Source organism: Echiichthys vipera (assembly GCF_963691815.1).
Source record: "Echiichthys vipera genome assembly, chromosome: 14".
NCBI classification, from domain to species: Eukaryota; Metazoa; Chordata; class Actinopteri; order Perciformes; family Trachinidae; genus Echiichthys; species Echiichthys vipera.
In genome coordinates, this window is record NC_139839.1 from 10370751 (window position 1) to 10390026 (window position 19276).

The 19276-nt window shown below is 38.7% G+C and overlaps 1 protein-coding gene across 1 annotated transcript in view; it reads right to left on the minus strand.

The window, feature by feature from the left end:
- LOC310956556 (glucocorticoid receptor-like) overlaps positions 1–19276 on the minus strand; it is a 62032-nt gene that overhangs the window by 18248 nt on the left and 24508 nt on the right. The window contains exons 3-4 of the mRNA XM_083926829.1: positions 4070–4239; positions 1813–1839 (exon numbers count right to left, since the gene is read on the minus strand). Of these exons, the coding sequence (XP_083782955.1) occupies positions 1813–1839; positions 4070–4239 (197 nt within the window). The remainder of the gene's footprint in view (positions 1–1812; positions 1840–4069; positions 4240–19276) is intronic.

Below are 19276 nucleotides of genomic sequence, written 5' to 3' on the forward strand. Positions count from 1 at the left end.
ATGAAATCCGACTGCCATCATTAACTAGACTCACCTCCGATGAGCTTGATAAGTCACTAACGCAAAAAAGAACTTCACATTTGCAGCTCAGATCATGTCTCACTGTGGGAAACAGACCATAGGCAGTGATTAAGAAAGAATCAAACATGCCTCTTGTATCAAACCATACACTTCATTGACCCTTTTCAGCAAATGGATTCCTAAAAAGCTGTTTTAGACATGTAAATACTTTTTAAACAAAACAAAACCTAAATGTTGTTATCTCTTAACTCCCTCCTTTGCTCTTGCCATGTTTATAATGGCCATTAGGGGCCAATTATATCTCTGTGCACACGTCTTAGCTCCACGTGATTTCTAAAAGAAAGGCATCAAAATCCAGGTTTGTGACTCCCATGATCATTTTCATTAAGGCTGAGTAATACAGTTCTGTTCAATGTTATTACCTGTACAGTATTGTATTGTTGAAAATACCTTAAAATAAGTGTGTATTTTTGTCCACTGTTCATACATTGTATTATGCTGGATGTCAGACTGCTATAAGACTGGTCTGTGTAACTACCTTTGTAACAGTAAGTCAGTTACCCATGTTTGCTCACAAGCCAGTGAATACTAAGCCAAATACAGCAGCCAGAATGAATGTACTGTGGGCACCAGCAAACACTGAATCTGGGACATCAAGCAAATTATTAGCTCAATTAGCACCCCACGTTGGTGTTGGCTAGAAGTAAATAAATCATTCACTCAATATGAAGCAGCAATTGGTTGTACTTCATCATAGTGGTATACAACCTAATTGGAATACTGTAACTGTAAAAAAAAAAAAAAGCTTGTTAGTTACTAAAAAGCTGTTGGTTAATGCTAAATTCATATTTTAAATATGCTTTTATGTATATTAGTGACAAAGGCAATGTTTCTCTAGACATTTATCAAAATCACAGACAGAATGAAACTAACGAATAATCATATTTCACATTGACTGGAAATTAGTCTGCAGTGAGTGGTGTGACAACAAGATAGCAGTTGCAACCATCGCTGATATTACAGGAAACCATTGCAAACAATGGCGTAAACAGCCATCTGTGGTGTCAAAAGCGCCAGCTGAATCCCACTGATATCCTCTCAACCTTATCCTGTCCTGAACTGCTCACAAGGGCCGGGCAGCACCCGTCAGCATAGTTGAAGCCTCTGGCTGGGTTTGTAGCCAAAACTAGCATCTAGGGCTGCAAATGCAGGGTGTGTTTGCTCAGTGGGCCAGTGGTTAGCACTGTCAACTCGCAGCAAAGAAGTTTAACCAGTTTCTTTCAATTCAGCAAGAATTACTTATTAGCTCATTACTCATAGATAAGGAACGAGTGTCTTTGGTATACCCAAGGCAAGCATATTGTGTGATGACATTATGTGTGTTATATTTATGGTCCAAACCACTAAAGATGCCCCATGTGCACTGTGGTTGCAAAGTTCCAAAGCACACCAGATCTCTAGCAGAGAAAATCTGACTAAGCATCATGGAAACGCATAGTTTGCTGTAGTTTTTAATGTAATTTGTCAATCTTGATATCTTGAATCTTTTTAAAATACAAAAATATATATTTAAAAAAAAAAACTGGATTCTCTGAAAAATGCATGAAAACAGAAGAACCTGGATGTGGCCTTGTCTGGGCAGCTTGGTCATATTTCAATGCTGAAGGAATACAGGGATATGGGCAAATCAAAGGTGATATTACCATCATCAACATCATCATCATCATCATCATCAACATCATACTTATTATTATAATTGATTTATATATTATTAAAAGTGCATTTATTTACCATCTGTGTTTTGCCGTGCTCTCCATCCTTCACCATAGAGACATTGACCGGAGAATGAATGGAGAGGGGGGAGAAAAAACAAAAATAGCAGATATAACTTTCTTAATGCTACGGCAGTCAGCTCTTTTCAAAATAAGACACACACTTCAGTTTGAGCAGTTGGCATCTACAACACCGCCACATCATGAAAACAATCATGCAACTCAGCAAGTTAACTGCAGCAAATTATCCAGCTCAAATCAAGTGTTCATACTAATATTATAGGAATAGTAAGTAGAAAATAAAATGATTTTATGTAGGAGATTTTAGGTAGAAATGTATTTCTATCAACAGCTCAGACACAATTTAGTGTCTGAGCTGTTGCATAAGACAAACAATCTTACTCCATCACCTTACATTCAGAGTAACAAGTTCACTAACTATTATTTCAGTAGCAGCGTTAGTTACAGATATAGAGGAAAACAAGAGCGAAAGTAGGCACTGTCAATGTCAGAAAATTACACAGCTGTCAGTCTCTTTGATAACAAGCTTGTAGTGTGGCTTATTCCTGTGCTTTTAGTGCCACTATTGACTCAATAATAAATAGAGTGGTTTATCTATTGTTCACTGAGGCATTACCTGTCCATTTACAATGGATAAAATAATCAATTGACAGCAAGAAACTCCTTCAGAAAGCCTTTTCAAACTAATTACTGTCGAGGTAGCTTTAGAAAGAAAGGAAATGGAGGAACTGACGCAGAGAGAAGCAGAGGGAGATGGAATGCACTTCATAAATCCTTTAACATAAATTACTCTCTGTTTGTCAGATGCATTCCTGCCCCTCCCATCTCAAGAGCTTGTCTAGGCAATTAGATTCAAGACCAGCTTCCTGAAAAAAAAACTGCCTGAGACAAGAACTAAATATTGCATTAAAAGATATCAAATACATGTAAAGCGAAGCAGAATTGCTGTCTTACAAGCTCATTATAATACTGGTCCTCTATGAATAGAACTAGGGCTGTGCGTGTATTAAGGGCGGCCATAGACTGTGTTTCTCTCTGCACTAAATTGTTAGAAAACAACTGTAACACACACACAGACCAGGCTACACACACCAGTCGCACGACCCACATGCTCCATGTGTGACACAGGCTGCAGTGTTTCAGTGAAATGACCTGCTAACTGCCGTGAAAAAGTGAAAGGTACAAACAAAACACATTTATGTTATAACCACAACTACTTTTAATAAGATGCCCGTATCAGAAATCAGAAATCACATCACTCCAACTGCAGTGACTGCGGGCAACACTGGACTGATGTGCACCCGCTGCAGTCCTGTGTCTGGCGCCCGCCTCCCGGAATGAAAGGGTGTATTAATTCCGGATGTTAACGGTGACTTAAAAAATAATATATAGTCCAAGAATTTACTGGGTAAATGTATTTTGCAGTTCGCCTCTATGGATAGCCTACCATAAGCAAAAATAAATGAATGAATTAAATAAAATATATATATAAAATTACTTTTTTTTACAGAAAATGTGCTTTATTGTGATATATATATTCATCTGGATATGAAATGACCTATATTGTTATGTGAGATTTTGGTCATACCGCCCCGCCCTAAATAGAACAATAATATGTTGACTGGAAGGGGAGTAGTATTTCTGGAGCAGGATTTTCCTTCCTTATTTGGTTTTCAATTATAACTGCTTATAAATCTTCCCTGATTTGATACAAGAAAAACAGGAAAGGCCAGAGAAGCAGAGACAGTGACATGCAAGGTCAGGACAAAGACAAAACTGAAACAAATGAGTATGACGTTGCTCCAGTAAAGCTCAACAACTACCACCTTACAATTCTCTAACCTTGAATTTTGGGAAACAATTAAATTTTCTTCTGCATAAGAAGACAAACGGCAGAGATGTTTCATTGACAAAAGCTGATTATATGTACCAGAAATGAATGAGAATCTTTGGGACAAGATGTACAACGCTGATGAATGCTGTTACTACTAGGTGCACAAGTACAAGGTTGCGGCTGCATAATATAGAATACACGGACATGAATATGTAAATCTGATTATAACCTGGTGTAAATGTGGCCACAGCTCATCGGTTTAAAATGAAACCCTTAAAATTAAAACACTTTTTAAACTTTTCTAAATGCTTTTCATTACAAAGATTTGTTTAAATACTACCATTCAAATGTATTTGCATTTACATGTCATTTCTGGGTGACTGATTGAGTGTAAGCTTGCAGTTTGGTGTTTGACACTAACCTTCGACGGCCCTCTTGAAGAACACCTTGCAGCTGCCGCAGGTTACAACCCCATAGTGGCATCCAGAGGCCTCGTCTGAACATACCAAACAAATCTTATGTGTCTGCCCACTGGGCTTGGATTGGCTCGGCACCACAGCACTGCTGGTCTCTCCTGATCTGGGTGATGAGCTGAAATGCATACAGAGAGAGAGGAGAGAAAAAATATGTAAAGACCAGCAGCAAAAATGTTTGTGATAAATCCAAGGCAGGCTGCCGAGGGCTTGTTTGTTGGTATAGACAGCCTCAATGGTATGTTTTACTGTTGCTAGGAGACATGAAAACCCTGTTGACAAATCTGGTCGACTAAGGGAAATATGTGAATGGAGAACAGAAACGTTTCAGCTGTGCTGCTGTTTCTCTGCTTGATGTCTTTCCTATGGTGAACAGGACAAGGGCTTGAATACTCGATTCAAGAATTAAACTTTAATGTACATGCATGTAGAATATTTCTTGCAAAACAAAATCATTGGTTCCAAAAACTTAAAAACTGGAACTTTTTCTTTTCTTTAATACAGCGCAATGATGCAACCCTAAGATGTTCAGAGGGAGTTTAAGAAGCATCATTTTAGTAAATCTGACTGGGAGTGTTCTCAGACTAATCTCTTGGACTGAAATGTGATATTGTTGATGGTTTGTTAAAATGTTATTGTAAAATGTTAGATTTTTTTTGATGAGGCTATAAAGAAGGTGTGAAAGCATCAAAACACTCAATCCACGGAGAAATACACACAACCCATATTCAGAAACTGCGCCTGTAGGGTTGTGATGTCACAACTCTACTAAATAAAGTGTCACTACATTTCATTTCAATGAACTCACTGATCGTTTTCCCTTTGATGCTTAATGTGTACGCAAATAAGTCAAACCTGATGAAGCCTATCAATTGGTGAGAGCTTCTCTGTGCAGTAACTAAGCTTTAAATCTCACTCCAAGCCTCCAATTGTGTTACTATGCACATTAAAGCCTTGTTTAAATCTCTTGAAAATCTTGCACACACACCCACACACACACACACACACACACACACACACACACACACACACACACACACACACACACACACACACACACACACACACACACACACACACACACACACACACACACACACACACACACACACACACACACACACACACACACACACACACACACACACACACACACACACACACACACACACACAGTTGTTATTATCCCCAAGTGTCTATGATTAGACTTAAAGTAACTGAGACACCTCAACTACAGCGTGAAGCTAAAAGGGGCTGTACTCGACTTTCAGCCCATTAACATAGCAGCAAACAACTATCGATAGATTAATGAGCAAGGAATGAAGTCACTTTCTGTGTGTGTGTGTGTGTGTGTGTCTGTGTTGTAATCAAAGTTTCTATGTTGTATTTTTGATAGTTGGCCGCAGGTATATGTGAGTGCATGTGAGTGCCTTGTATGTCAGTAACAGATACAGAGGACCGTGACAAAACGTTGGCATTTGCCAAGTCGGAAATGTCTATGAGAGCCATGCAGATGTAATCTCAGCCCATATATATATATATATATTTTTTTTTAATGTTTAGCTCCTAAGTATAGCTCCTTTCGCTAGGCCCCAACACAAATGTGTCAGGTGTATTTGAGACAAAGTGCCAGCATGTGCACTGAAAGTAGGTCAAGTTTAAGGAGCTTGTTGTGGCCAAACAGACTCCAAACCAGTGTTAGACTGACATGCTGTGTAATCCATGACAGGAATGTAACAGCATTTGAAGGGCTTAAATCTTTTCTTCGATATTTTAAATAATTTGTTTTGGAAGAACACTCAATGGAATGTATGTGAGCATGACATAACAGATTTGGCTTGCTAAGCTTGCAAATGACTTTGCATTCAGGCCTATAGACACCTCAAAGCTACAGAGCTACATGTTTGCCAGACAGACAGGAGTGCATATAAATGGAACCTGTGTCCATCTCAAAGACCAAAAGCCATTCCTGCCTATCTCCCCAACAAGCACGGCCTCGATTCCCATTTGGCAGAGCCTCATGGTCATTGGAAAGACGACACTAGCTTATGGAAACTGGACTGTGATCGAGTCTGTGAAGAGTTGGTGTATCTTGGAAGAAATCGATGCCAACTTAGTCCCTGATAGATGTACAGGAATCGACCTCAACCAAATTGACCTTCATTTAAAACCCAAAACCTAAAAAAAAAACACATGTACAGTCATTATGTTGTCCAACTGATCCTGTGCATACTCTTAACTGTATGAAACAGCACAGGTTGGGCTGCACCAACAAGGATGCATTTTTCAGCTCAGCCCTACTGCGTTTTGCTGTCAATCACATTGTTTGTTTGCATGTTTGCATGTTCTCCCATTATTTGTATGGGTTTCCTCCCACCACCCAAAAAACAAACATGTACATTAGCTTGGTGCTCCTGTCAGTAACCCTGACCAAGGCCCTGGCAAAATAACTGGAGTTGATCCCAGATCACTGCTCTGTGACTGCCCACTGCTCCTAGTGTATAGGATGGTTTAAATGCAGGGAAAATCCAATGCCAATGTATGTGAGTGCTGCGAAATGTCAATCAAGGAATATTATCTTAAAACTAAATGGGATCCAATACTGACTTTAAACAAAAATAATAAAGTTCCTCAAAGGAAGTGAAGGGACACATTCAACCCAATTGAGTTTAAGTGCTCATTTTACCCTGTTTATGTTTGATGTATTATCTGTTTTTTTTTTAATTATCTTTTATTATCTAGCCAACAAGTTTTTCCCAAAGTAGGAGAAATAAGAGCTTCTCTGACTAACTTTATCGCTAGTAAGCAAACAATGTTGGACAACTTTCTAGGTCTCGACAGCACAGCAATTTCTTAATTTAAATTTGCATAAGCTCCATTTTGATTCAATTCTATTTCATTTTGGTTTACATCAATAAACTATACTTAATTGGATTTACTTAACATAAATTAATTCTTATTTGTGCAATAAGAGCTTTGCATTTGTGTGTAACACTTACAGAAATTGCATTGCTTGACACAAATATACCAATTCAGTCTTATTCTGACCTGTGCATGCTTTGGTTAGTGGGTTAGTGTCTGCAATAGTGTCTCTGCAAATTTTGGCACGTTTTCTAATATGTACTGGACTTAACTTTGGATTGTCAGTCTGGTAGTAGTAGGGTATTTATAGAAGCATCCCTCTCTCCGCCATGAGGTATGGTGTCCTGCTATGTGCTCATCTTTCTGCCTCTCTCATTACTTGTCAACTTAAAGCCATTATGGCTGGATTTGAGTGAAGATGCCGTGAACACTAATTATCGAGCAGTGTCGGACCCGTGACGGCTCTCTTGGGATTGCTCAGCCACCGGAAAAAGACAGAGTGCCAGTGAAGCGGGAGATCACATGACGCCGACCAACCAAGTGAGGCGTGGAAGCATTTACACAGTATTTGCTTTTTATTTTTTAGATCATTATAGTTTTCATTAGAAACATTTATCTGCAGTATTTTATGTTATGCATATTTTACCTTAATTATCTTTCCTTCTTCTTTTGATTGCCATTTTCTATATTTTAAAGTGCATTGGAGAGCTAAAAATGGTGCATGTTACACAACTCTATTCTATTCTACTCTACACATTTATGACTTAAAACGCTGGTAATGTAACATGACCACAGGGTGGGGTTTGAAAAACATTTATAACCCCCTGTGCTCCTGCTCAAACTCACATGCTCCTTCCATCGCTGAGCCAACAAGTGTGGGCCATGCAGTGGAGATTTGAGCCTCATTAGGAACACCTCCATACTGGACCAGGCCGCAATAAATTAGTGTGTGCACTTGCTCAGTCACACGCACACGCACACACGCGCACACACGCACACACGCGCACACACACACACACACACACACACACACACACACACACACACACACACACACACACACACACACACACACACACACACACACACACACACACACACACACACACACACGCACACACACACAAACACAAACACACAAACACACACACGAGGCATGTGAGGCATGCCACCAATCAATTCCCTAACTATTACACTGCTACCTACAAGCACCTTTTGTGTGTGAACACATGCTAATGATGTGTCAATACTAAGAGGCTGTATAGAAATATTGGAGTGCCAAGAAGAAAAAAAGAAGAAATTACATCCTACAGCTACAGACAGTCTGTGCCGGCAGGATTTTTATTAAGAATGCACAATCCTCTCTATATTTATTGAATGTATTACCTACAACGGTAATTCAATTTTGAACTCCCCAACGACTCAGTTTGGAATCAAACAGTGCCTTATTGTACATTTTATTCCACTGCTGATAAGCATAATTCAATGTTCATCATCCTGGTTGGATGATGATTTTTAATCAATCACATGAACATGCCGACTGTTGATTTAATTTGCATCAGAATAAAATCAAACCCACAGGGTATCTAGACAAATCATAAATGTGTTATACATTTTCTTAATGACATAATATGATGAGGCAGTGGAAAAGCTTATGACAGTCCACAACAAACAAAGTGCCTGTAACTATGAAGGCAGACTGTTTGAACTGGGCTGACCTGCTGTGTCACTGGGGAATCATAGACCAGTGACTACAGTGGGAAACGATGAGGATTGTTTTTTTCCATTAAGATCAAAGATGTTTTTTAGGCCAATGTGTGGGAGAAGAAAGTATGAGATGAGTGTTGGTGGGAGATTGACAAAGAATATGAGAACATTCACAGTGCTGAAGCTTAGCAAAAACAAGGGACCTGACTGACTTAACCAAACATGTTATAGTAGACATTTAAACTATGTAAATGTAAGGAATTGGTGAAGCTTCTAACTTGCCTGTATTAACTAATTAATATTAATTAATTAATTACTTTTGAGTGAAAAGTCTTGGAGTTGTCCTCACCTAAATAAAACACATTCATATGTCAGAAAATACATCTTTCTTTCTAGTTCAGACAGCACTGAGAAAGACTGAGAGGATATAAATAAAGGCAATAGATTTTATTGAATATTCCCACCACATTAAACTTGCCTGAATAGTTATGATTTCATGTTAGTTTCTGCAAAAATATTCACTTCCATCTTTTTTTATGGCAACCTTGGCACATGATGAACATTATCCATGTTGTCCATACTTCCTCGTAATAAGAGTGTCCTGAAATGTCATCATTAACGGAGGCCCATCAAAAAACGGGGATGTAATCCATATTCAAAAGGGATATTGTTATTTTACACACACTCCATTCATAAACTGGGATATATTCATTGGACTGTATGATCATTTGATTCATTCAGGATAACAGATCAATTGTTTTCTCTATACTATAAAAAAATAAAGTAATGAAAAATGAAATGAATAATGAAATGACTTTTGATTTTAAGGTCATAATTTGCCAACATTTTGAATATATCATTTTTCAACACTGACTGTCAATGCTATTTTTAGAGCAACAGATTATTGATTTTATAGCCTTAAAAGTGTCATTTACTTTTTTAAATTCTTCTTTAAAAAGAGGTAGTGTCATGTGTTATATAACTGCCATATATGGCACATGTAAGACCGCACATGCAGATTATACAACAGTTCTGTGCAGTTCATATGTTGTAATGTTACGGATGTCATAGGAACAATGTCTGATGCAGGTCTGTATTCAAATATGTCAAGTTCTTAAGCATCTTATTTCTTTTTGTAGAAAAATAAACATAATATAATCATTTGGTAACAATGTGCAGCCCTATTGCATGCATCTTTAAACCATTATGCTAAAAAAAATCTGTTCTTATTTTTGCATATCTTTTGTGTAACTTTACTGTACTTTTGCCTTCCTGCCTTTCCCCACTCTCACTTCCTCTTTCATTCTCCATAACCTCTGTTTCTCTCACTGAATCTCTCTCGTCCTCTCTCATTGCTCATTCCCTGTCTTCCTATTCCTCCTTCCTCTTTCCCTCGCCCCACCTCTTCTGCCAAGATTATATAATATTTGTATTACTGCTGCTGGGACAGCCTCCTCCCCCTCCCCGTGCTCAGCCTCTCAGCCAATGGAGTGTCACTACTGGCAGGAAGTACAGAGGAGGTCAGGCGAGTCATGGGATTATCCAACTCACCTACCCGGAGACAAGCATACACAGCGTATGTGTGTGTGTTTTCTGTGTGTGTGTGTCACTAATAGGAAGCTCGTATGTGCATGTGTGTGTGTGTGTGTGTGTGTGTTTGAGTGTTGTGTGTGTGTGTGTGTGTGTGTGCGTGTTAATTTGGTCTTTGAATTACTGAGTGGAGCCTTCGGTTGCTAGAGAGGAGCACACTTATAAAGCCACCCTTGTTTCAGCAATCATCATGTGATTGTCTGATGCCTCCCACTTTTCTTCTCTCGTTTTCTCCCAGTAAACTCAACCCACCCACCCACACACACCTCCTCATATCTGAAAGACTACATCTCCTACACAGTGTTGTCACTTCAATCATCGTTTCACATCAGCCTATTTAGCTAGAATACAGTCAAATTAGGGGTGGGGGAAATAAAAAAAAAAACAATTTACTTGAGTGTCAAGATTCTTTATGAATGATTTTTAAAATGAATTTCTTAATGCCTGAATTTATTTTATTGCTTCATTTGGTCATCACTTTATTTGGATGTAGGAGGAAGTTACCGCTTCTGTTGTTAGTAGTCTGAGTAACGTGAAGTTAGATGCATTCCTAGCAAAACATGTCAAAGTGAGAAAGCATGAAATAGTGGACGGTCCGCGAGGATGCAACCTGCACTCACATTTTAAATCCAAAGTGTTGTAAACCCTGCACAGACAGTAAACTATGTAAACAGCTTGGGTTTTACACATTGACTTGAAAAGGGATGTAAATTGAGTCTTATAACCCAAGGAAGCTTTTTTAAATCGGAGCTGCGAATTGTTCTGCAGCTCTATTTCAAGCTATTGTCTGATAAGTGAAGGCCAGAGTGAGTAAGTGAGGTGAGTCAGGGCGCAGGAGAAGTGAAAGCTCAAATAGGGAAAAAAACAAGTTTACAATTCCGACAACCAATTCGACTTCCTTTCACACACAGAGTGACAGTTGAGGTTTGTTGCGATCCCACTATTGTTATTTTCACATTTTATATTGTGCCTCTCTCTCGCTCTCTCTCTCTCTCTCTGTCTGTTCCGTCTTATTTGTGTTCTATAACACACCGCCGCAGATGCTCATAAAGAATCATTAGCAAAGCAGCCATGGTGACATCTCATTAACAGTCATTTTCACTGCGACTGGCAGTGAACCAGATAACTTTTAATACAGATTCTGAAATAAATCAGCTGTTTTCTGCTTTGCCCCCTTCTTTTCATCAGACCTGAACACAATCCAGCTCTTTTGATTACAACTAATATGTAGATGCATGTGTGCTCTATTCACAGCGTAGTGCTCATAAAGCTTACTAAAACTCCACTACAAAAGATACAACTGCAAAGTAAGAAGACAAAAACGGTTTACAAAAAGAAACATTTGCACTTACATTTGCTTATATGCAGAGCAGAGGTGCCACTCCACATATGAATAAATAACAGCGATATACAAACTGCTCCACAGATACAATTGGTGCCTCTTTCTTGAAGCAGAAAGGAATGAGAGAAAATGAAGCTTCAACGTTGTGAGTGACCTAGCTTCAAGGCTGTGCAATAATTCAATATCTCTGTTTATTCTCTATTCATTGTCTTTCAATGGGAATCATTTTGTGGTGATGAGGGGATATTGTGATACATGATTATGTTATCAAAACAGATAAAAGGTTTATTGTATTTAAAAACTGATTTAAAAAAAAGGGTTACGGAATAAGGAATATTTGACGATTGTTGGACAATATGCTTAATGTTCTTTCCTGTTTAATATGATGGACATAAATGTGATTATTCAGTGACTTTACTCATGGTTAGTATTAAATATAATGACCGTGATATTGATTTCAGACAGGTTCAGCCTGAGACAAGAGTGTGTGTAGGCAAAGCAGCCCAGAAAAGAAAAGGGCATATTAAAGAGACAACTGGAAAGTGACATGGGACATACAGACAGTAATCTATAACTTTGTTGTACAAGGCAATGTCCCGAATATAAGAGAGCCGTAAAAAGGAGCTAAATCCGAGACAAAACTTATACTATTCATTTCTGAGAAGCGTACAGTTTAGGCTAGATGAGGTCACATGCTAAATCCTCTGAGAGTAGCTGTGCTGTATTGGAATGTAGAGCTTTACATGAAATTGGGGCACATGGTGTAGACCACAGGGAGCAGAGTAAAGGGCAATGGCACAATCTCTCAAGCTTATCCTTGTTATATTGCCTCAATATGATTTCTGTGCTATAATGCCATTAGATAATGTTTTTCATGACCTTTAGCAGGATATAGATGGTCCACTTAATCAAACTGATAACATTATCTACAATATTTATTTCTCCAAAATAACATAACCGTGTGTTTATGGACTGAAAGAGGAGGTGGATATTCTGGTGTTTAGGGTAACACTAATCTCTGTGAACAGATATCTTCATATGAATGCAAAAAACTCTAGACAATGGGAGAAAGATGGGCTCCAAATAATGAGCAGTTATTTTAACATCAATGCTGTACCAGGTGGGGGTTATGCAGCTGTTGAGTCATGACGTAACACGCTTTCAAAATACAATTTCCGGGCCCAAGCCGGTCTTTATTTCTACAATGCTGCAGTGATGTGTTTTAACAGAAATTAGTGAAATAAACCAAAACAACGGAATTTTCATTTTACCGCTTTCCTATCTATGAAAAGGTGTCTCATTGAAAAAGAAGTGATGGGGAGGGATGGGCATTCAATACCAATTTACGTACTTGAATTATTTTCCATTTTAATTGATTAATCAATGATGGAAATAATGGTCGGTTGCAGTTGGGGCTGCAACTAAAAGTCCACCAATCTAAAATCCCCCAAAAATGAATATCAGATTAAAAAATATTATATTCATATATCACAATTGAGAAGATGGAACCACACAATTTTTGACATCTTTAAGAAAAAAATTACAAATTTCAACACAGGATAATATAGGATAATAGTCGTAATTCTTGTTTTGATCAGCTATTTGATTAAATTGCCAATTGTTTCAGTTCTAGTCACAGTCTATGTATTGTAGCAGATCAGTCATTTCTTCAAAGTCAGTGACCCAGCCAGCTGCACATAAGTGGGTGGGGAGACGGGACCCTTATCCACCACTTGGGAGGATGATCCTAACACTGCTGTAATAAAGCCTGTGTGTGTGTGTGTTTGTGTGTGTGTGTGTGTGTATGTTTGTGAACCATCATTTGCTCCCTGCAGATTCGATTTGCTGCTGACACATTGTGTGTCTTAAATCAGATAGATGGCCAGGGCTTGCAGGCACACAGCACCCATTTCCCCTGGTGCCCTTATGTAATTAGCTTTCACTTAGCACCTTAATGCTTTGCCCCCCCACAAATTACCCACAAGAAAGACTTCCCTCCCCCTTTCACCTCACTCTTTCCCTGTATCTTTCTCATTCACAACAGCATGTTGACTGAAAAGTCCACCTCACCAATTCATAATTTATTACTAGAATATTAACATTTGTTTTTATTTTACTTTTTTGTTGAATATTACATGCTCGAAATAAACAAATACATAAGAAGGGGAAATACTATTAATATCATAATTCGGTCTTATGATAATCAAAAGAGCAATGGTGATGATGTAACAGTATGCTTGAATTGTCACTTTCTTTTTTGTTGCTGTGAACAAGCAGCAGTGACATGCAGCATGTAAGCCAACAGTGATTACATAACAGAAAGCTTACCACAGCTATAAATATTTATCAAGGCCATAACCGTGTAAATAATGATGATATCAACATCCTACTGTTGGAGATTTCTACAAATGAAGTCCGGTACTTTGGGCTTAAACTCCTATCCTCACACAAAACAAGAAAATACCTCAATACCAACAATTTCACAATGTTTGGTTAGCCACTCTCAAGGCTAACTAAAGAAAACGGAGGTGGAAAGGAGTGGTGTGGTGAGAGGAAAACATGTCCAAACCCCATTGCAATTTGGCCAACATTGACTTGACTAAAACATAAAAAAAGGTTTAAAACATATAACACGACAGATACTGAGGGCTGAGAACCGGAGCTGAACAAGTGTTGAATGTCAGCCTGCTCTACACAAAATACAGTAGCAGCTGAAACTCGATATGGGCACCTTGTATTGCCCTGAGGTCTGGCCTGACAAAGCTTAAGTGTTTGTGTCTGACGAAATGGAGACATCTAGCTAACATTACTCGCTCCTAGCATCGAGGGAACGGACGCCATTGACTCCTCTCATTCAATTTACATTATATCGCTGCCCGCTAGCAACCAATCGAAACATAGAATTAGCACTAGCATCAACCAAAACGTGGTAGGTTTAAAACTGATCTTTTCCTCCTGTAGTGTATCTCTACTGAGATTATGTACTTTAATGCCATTACATTTGTGGTATTTCTGTTGGGGTCCAGAGTGCGGTAAGGCCTTTAGCCTCCAGCATTTTGGTGATTTTCTTTACAATTGTTAAATTACAACACTGAATTTACAGTGAGACAATTTGCAGACCCAAAAGTGTGCCGTTAGAGATGAGCCCAACCTTTCTGTGGTCAGTATCCTAGTCTCTTCCCCCAACAGAATGAGTAATGATGGAAAACAGGTCAAACATACTGTACAGACAAGAACATGGCATGCAAATGGAGCTAACAGGCAGGAATGGGGAGAAAATGTCCACAGAATCAGCAGCAACATGAGTAAAGGAGAGCTGTGGTGTCTTATGTTGACTAATGGAGGGTTACATCTTCATACATACACCTCTGTCTGCCAAAAGCATTGGTGAATAGTAAGCAGCAAACTGAATGCTGCTGGGAGACAAGCAATGGAAGTAAGGTTGCACAGGGTAGTGAACAGGGGTGGGTATCAAAAATCAGATCTGAATTTGAACAAGGTCAACATTTACAAGAGCCAGAGATTTGTTAAGGAATGTGCTTTTCAATTTGTTTATTCTATGGCTGGTGATGCACGCATCAGTGCACGTGTACTATGGCAGGCCAGATCAGTGGTATCACTTACAAGTGTATCTTCTATAAGCTGGGAACGGCTACCGTTCAACGAAATCACATTGCCAAACTAGTTTCCTGTCATGTCTTTCTGATGACAACGCAATAGTGGAATGAGAATGCAGCGTCATATGCAGTCCTACCGCCCAGAGGCAGTTAATGCCAGCAAGTCTAGTTCAAGAAGTTGTGTATGAAATATCATATCACATCATTCATGTACAACTGTAGATTACAAAGTGTCCTTCCTATAACTATATTTCCTTCTCAATTGGTGTCAGGGGTTAGCATGGGAATGCAATTTGTCTTTCAAGTGCTGGCTTACAGTATTTATAAACAGTATATTCAAGTACATACAGCACATAGTTGGCATGTTACTTCATGCAAGTAGCTTTGCTGTTACAATATAGCAGCTCACAAATTGTACATAAAGGCATTACATTTAGAACATTTTGCTTCATCATAAAAGCTTTATACGTGTGTTCTTATGAGCACTGTGCAAGTTTTGTGCATCAATAATAAAGCACAACAACAGAATAAACAATTACTCGGGGACTTATAATGGTGCAATATAAAACTCTACTGTAGCAGACACTGAATTAAAGAAATTTATAAAAGTAAGATGTTCCTGGAATGTAAAACATGTACTCTCCGAACATGTCTAAACATGGCACACATGAGACTGACAGGAGCTTCTGAATCAACCTTACTCTCCAAACTTTGGCAGCATTTTAACTTTGCAAAGGAAATAACAGTCTGCACTGTGTTAAGTCTTCTTTTCAAATCTGCACTGACGTGCTACAGCACAACTGATCCATCTAGTTGTAACCCCAAAACCCTTACAGAATAGTTGTAAATGATTGATTCATTTTGATGATACATCTGCAAATAATATTCCAATCCCATCACAGAGTCTAAGGGACAAATCCAGTTCTGAGAAACCAGTTTAATATGCAGTAAATTATTTCAATATATTTAACAGAAACACCATTTTTGTCACCTTTGTCCTGTGGTTTTTTATGTATCCATTATTTTTACCTGATAGATCATGATGAACCTAGGATCATTCCCAGATTCGATGAAGATCTTTGTCATGTAATATTAATATCACTAAAAAAATGGACTGTGTTTTGATAATACAGAGAAAAAAAGGCATCTATTTATATTATTATATTATGAAAACAAAATCCTGAAACTGACATAATCATCTTGATAGAGTTTACCTTCCCTCAGCCCTCTCTGTGCCAGAGTGGCTCAGCAGTCAAACTATAACAGAGACAAAACAAAAGGGTATTGCAACTCATTCCTCCTGCAGGCAAAGCTACGTGCCGCGGTAACAAAAAAATCACTAATGAAAGAGAGAAATGTAGTCAGAAAACAGATACGCTCTGGGCTTACAAAAAAAACAAAATAAACACACACACACCCGTGGTTGCCCATCTCTGGTTCTGGACAACAGCATGTAAATTAATGCATGCATGATTTTACCGAAAACAGAACAGTTTGTGCATTACACGCAAGTTAAGTTAAATATTTATCATTTATGAGAAAACTGAAGCAATGTTTGTTTTTTAAGGCTGTCAAAGTGCCCATAAAAACCAATAGTCTTGATTGCAGCACTAAAACCAAAACATACTGTATGCACATTGAAATCCATTACCCTAATAAAACATAATTCTTTCATAATATTTTGGCAAACTAATTTAATTTTTATGTGTTTCCGGTTTCAGCTGCCTGCAGTCTGGTACAACTTCACTCTCCTGCCATATTTCTGTGGGGGACATCAGAGAGGCATAGCAGACTTTCACCCTGCTTTCACAAGGGCACGACACAACTTTTATTTGACTAGCCTCGATTTTATACACATAAGGTTGCCCTCTCTCCCTCTATCACACCCCCACAGGACACACCCATGCATGCACAAAGAGATGGATACGATGAAAGTCAATCATTAACCAAGAGAAGTACACTAAACATCTCTGCATGACACCTTTTATTCACTCCTCCCTCATGTGAAATCACACGAAGGCAAAGAGGATTGGCTTGATCCGAGCATTTCGACAAATTGAGACGAGAAAATGTTAATGGAGATATGAGGTGAAAAGCAGAAGGGACGATTAGATAAATAAAATAGGGGGGGGGACTATATTGCACAAATTATTTCACAGATTTCACAAGTCAAGATTCCATAAACAGACCTCTCTGCTACAGCATCATTCAAAAACAGCACACGTGTGATGTGGAGGAAGAGGAGGTAAAGGAAAAATAGTTAGGACAAAATCAATTGAAATGCAAAATTCATGGAATCATTGAAGACAAGAATCCGTAGCTACTGCCCTCCCTCAACAACTTTTCAGTTTCCAGTAGAACATGAGCTTCAGCACTGATCTTTGGCCCTGCCTGAGGGAGAGAAGGGTCCTCCAGATGTTAGCTTTCACTCAGGTGAACTCATTGACTGATGTAAAAATAAAGAGCAGGGAGGGATAAAGAGCTTGATAAGAGCTCTGGAGAGGTGATTCAGTTGGCTTTGCTCCTATTATTGTAATCCAAACAACCACAGATAGCATCAACGACAAGCTCACAGTAAGTAAGGGGGAAATTACCTCTGCCGTTGTCAATAGCGCTCGCAGTAGCGCATGTTTGCCGGAACAGAATAAAAACATTATTGTTTTGTTATCAGATTCCCAAAGGCATGTGCTTGCTCAAAATGCTAATTCCAAGAGCTTTCTGGACAAATAACAGATAAAACGTGGATTTTGTATATACGTACAACATTTGAGAGGCAGCTTCAAAAATGATGCAAAAAGGAAATGTTAGCTACACGTGATTCTCCACAAATCTCCTTTTGCCAGCAAAGCAGCAGTGAAATTGTCATCCAGTGCATTGATATAATGGAGGTAAACAAAACCATTAGTGGTAAAAGTGGCATTTTTCACCATGTGTCGACATTAATGGAGCAACCACAATAAAGCCTAGGGTTCACAAATCAGTACATCAGAGGTGGGCCTCAGAAAGAATATGTGGACCATTTACGCTCACATGTATTGACGCAAAACAAACACATGCAAACACACACACTTATTCCTCAAGCCTTTCTATGTACATCTCCTCAGGTGCTCCAGCCAGCCCAAATCAATGTTCATCTGAGCTCACCAGTCCTGTTTGCTTTTCTTTTTTTTATTTCAGCGCACAAAAACAGCAAAGCAAAGATCTTTTAAGGACAGACCTCCCACTCCGCCGCACTGTGTCTGAGAACTGTTTGGAGAACTCAAAAGCACTAGGTTATGGTTTTGTAATTTATTTTTCCATTCAACTGTACTTTAATGGATTACAGGTGGGATGGAAGTTAAGACCCTCATTTTTTTTTCTCAAACTGCACTTTATTTTCTGGTCTCAGATCACCGCAGTGATCGCCAGTGGGTGTAGTGTCAGGTTGCCTTTGCAGTGTTTTCTGGCATTATACTGTACCATTAAAGAAAAAGTTTATAAAGCAGCCACACAGCAATTTAAAAGTAAATAATGGAAACCATATTGCGAAACCTCAACAGGGTGACAAAATCCTTTCAGTGCACTGAATGAGGCTGGATATTGCTATTCAATACATTTAAGCTATGGACTAAAATGACCCATTATACAGTAGTATTGAAACTTCTCCATTCAAACGATACCTGCACACAATCCATTTTGAACACAGATCTAGAATAAAAAGACTATTTGAATAAAACTACTATTTTGCGATGATAGACGCATCCAATCATTGCAAGCGTCTCTTGATTTTAAGTGTGATTGTCCCACTAACAGAGCAGGTACAACTCATGCAGTCGGTGGTGTGTTGAAGCCAAGCACGGCGTATTTGACGGAGTTGGCAGTTCAGCGTGCAATTTTGCGTGTCCAGATTCACATGATGGCTATCGAACGCAGTAGATTCTTTTTTTATATATATCAGTGTCACTTTAAGGGTACTGGTATTGTTGTGATGATTTAAAATTTAGAAGATTGTGCAGCTGATCTGACCTAAACAACAACGGACCTCTTTCCTTTAATTT